The sequence below is a fragment of the Falco cherrug genome, chromosome 7, assembly GCF_023634085.1.
Source record: "Falco cherrug isolate bFalChe1 chromosome 7, bFalChe1.pri, whole genome shotgun sequence".
In the NCBI taxonomy this organism is placed as follows: domain Eukaryota; kingdom Metazoa; phylum Chordata; class Aves; order Falconiformes; family Falconidae; genus Falco; species Falco cherrug.
Window position 1 is genome coordinate 3914020 of NC_073703.1, and position 2135 is coordinate 3916154.

At 66.6% G+C, this 2135-nt stretch overlaps 1 protein-coding gene and 1 non-coding gene across 2 annotated transcripts in view; one reads left to right on the forward strand and one right to left on the reverse strand.

The window, feature by feature from the left end:
• The window catches only part of ADAMTS7 (ADAM metallopeptidase with thrombospondin type 1 motif 7), a 50649-nt gene extending 49363 nt beyond the window's left edge, over positions 1-1286 (reverse strand). Inside the window, exons 1-2 of the mRNA XM_055717080.1 lie at positions 1151-1286; positions 70-422 (exon numbers count right to left, since the gene is read on the reverse strand). Coding sequence (XP_055573055.1) covers positions 70-422; positions 1151-1241 — 444 coding nt within the window. The 5' untranslated portion in view covers positions 1242-1286. The remainder of the gene's footprint in view (positions 1-69; positions 423-1150) is intronic.
• Positions 1287-1863: 577 nt separating this feature from the next.
• Positions 1864-1936, forward strand: TRNAK-CUU (transfer RNA lysine (anticodon CUU)). The gene has a single exon. It is a non-coding gene; the product is annotated as a tRNA-Lys (tRNA).
• The last annotated feature ends 199 nt before the right edge of the window (positions 1937-2135 follow it).

Below are 2135 nucleotides of genomic sequence, written 5' to 3' on the forward strand. Positions count from 1 at the left end.
TTCAAGCAGAAAAAAGGATTTTATACAGCTTCTGCTCTTTCCTTATCGATTAAAGCCCTCCGTACTTACCAGGCCATCGCAGGTGCTGAGCGCGGCCAGCCCTCCCTCCTGCGCCTGGCTCCGCACCTCCCCGATCATATGGCAGGAGCGGGATGCTCGGGGCTGGATCTTGGCGTTGGCGATACCCCCGTATCGCCGCTCGCTGACGAAGCCGGGCGCCAGGAGGTTGTTGTTCAGGCTCAGGTTGAATTTCAGGGCTTCGCCTTTGTAGTGCAGTTCATAGAAGGCAAGAAACTTGCTCCTGGAGGAAGGAGACCTTCGGTGAAGCGCTCGGTGGGACAAATCGTAGGACAGGAACGATCCACTCTCGTCAACCTTGATGGGATGAACGATGTCGCTGCTGGAGTACGGCGGAGCCGGCTCTGGGAAGAGAGGGGTTCAGGGGTTAGCGTTATTTAGGGTTCATCGCCTCTCCCCCTCCCACCCTTCAGCTGGATGCTGAGCTCCCGGGGCAGCCCGCTGGGGTCAGGCACCCCAGCACCAGTTGGGTCTGGGAACTGGTGTTCGCAGCCAGCGCGGGGGGCACGGAGCAGGGGAGGGCAGGGACCCCGCAAGTGTGCGGCGCACGGGCCCCCCTGGCTGCCCCTCCTGCGCTCGGGGGCCAGGGCTGGGATCTGCCCCGGGGGAAGGTTAAGGGCAGGGGTAGGGGCAGGGAGGGAGGGATGGAGGGGGGGGTGGGGGGTCGTGCAGCCCCGGAGCCCTGCTCCGCCCGGGGCTGGCCCCGGTTTCCAGCCACGCGCTCCCGCTGGTTAATTACAGCTGCCGGTAAAGCAAACAAAAACAAAGACAAAACACCCCCCCCACACCCCCGCAAAACCACCCCAAATCCCACTTCTGAAACGGTGGTCGGCAGCCGCCTCTGGGGGCAAAGCCCCCCCCGGACCCACGCACCCCTGGGCTGCCCCGGCTGCGTGCGCAGCGCTGCGGCCGCGGGGCACCGGGGGGACCCGGGGGTGCCGGTGGGGGAGCCCGGGGGCGCAGCCCTGCCCAGCCCGCCGGAGCCGCGGGACGAGCCCAGCGCGGGGGCTGCAGCAGCGGGGGGCACCGGGCTGCCCGGCTCCCGCACCCCCCCGCCCCCCGCCCCGCGGACCTGTCCGCGCAGTCCCTCCGCCCGCCTGCGCGCCCGCGGCCAGCGCCAGCACGGCGGCGGCGAGGGGCAGGAGGCCGGCCGGGGCCGGCATGGGTGCGGGCGGCGGGCGGCTCAGCGCGGCATGCCGGCGGGGGTGCCGGCGGCGGCGGCCGCGGCGGGCGGGGCTCCGCGCCTGCGGAGGGGCGCGGGCTGGGCCGGGCCGGGCCGCGCGCGCCGCCCGGCACCGGGGCGGCACCATGGCTCCCCCTGGCGGCCGCGGGGAGCAGCGCCGCCGGTACCCGCGCAGCGGGGCTGGTGCGATTTCAGCGGTAAATGAGAAAAGGGGCTTTGCCGAGGCTCCGCGCCCAGAGCCGGGGCTGAGGGTTGCCCTCGTTGCGCTTTTTTCTGTTTTTTTTTTCCCAGGTAAAACGAGTGGGAAACACAATTTTTTTTGTTATTTTGGATAATTTGATGTCGTTTCAATAACTCCCCGGGGGCTGCTCACCGTCTTGACAATCCCGGAGCTTTCCTGGAGCAGCTGTGTCTGCTGTCGCTCCGCTTCTGCCGGCCTTGGAGAAGGTTAGTATGTTTTAATGTAACTGATAGTGTTCGGTATACAAATGAGCTGGGGCGGTGCGGCCGCGCGAGTTACCCCTAGTGGCCATACTGGGGAGCGCGCAGAGCGCGGGTGGGGGCGCTGTTGAGTCTGTTGGTGACGGACTGCTGCTAACAGCGCCCGGCTAGCTCAGTCGGTAGAGCATGGGACTCTTAATCCCAGGGTCGTGGGTTCGAGCCCCACGTTGGGCGCATGACTTTTGTTCTTCCTCCCACTCATTATTTTTTTCTTTTTTTTCTTCTTCTTCCACTCGCGCTCCTCATAGCCAATATGCGACAACCAATCCCACATTTTACCCGCATCCCCCCGGAGTGAGGGGGTTGGTTGCGGGATGCTCCACCGCAGACTACACGTCCCGGCATGCCGCGGGGGTGGGGCGGCGGGCGGCAG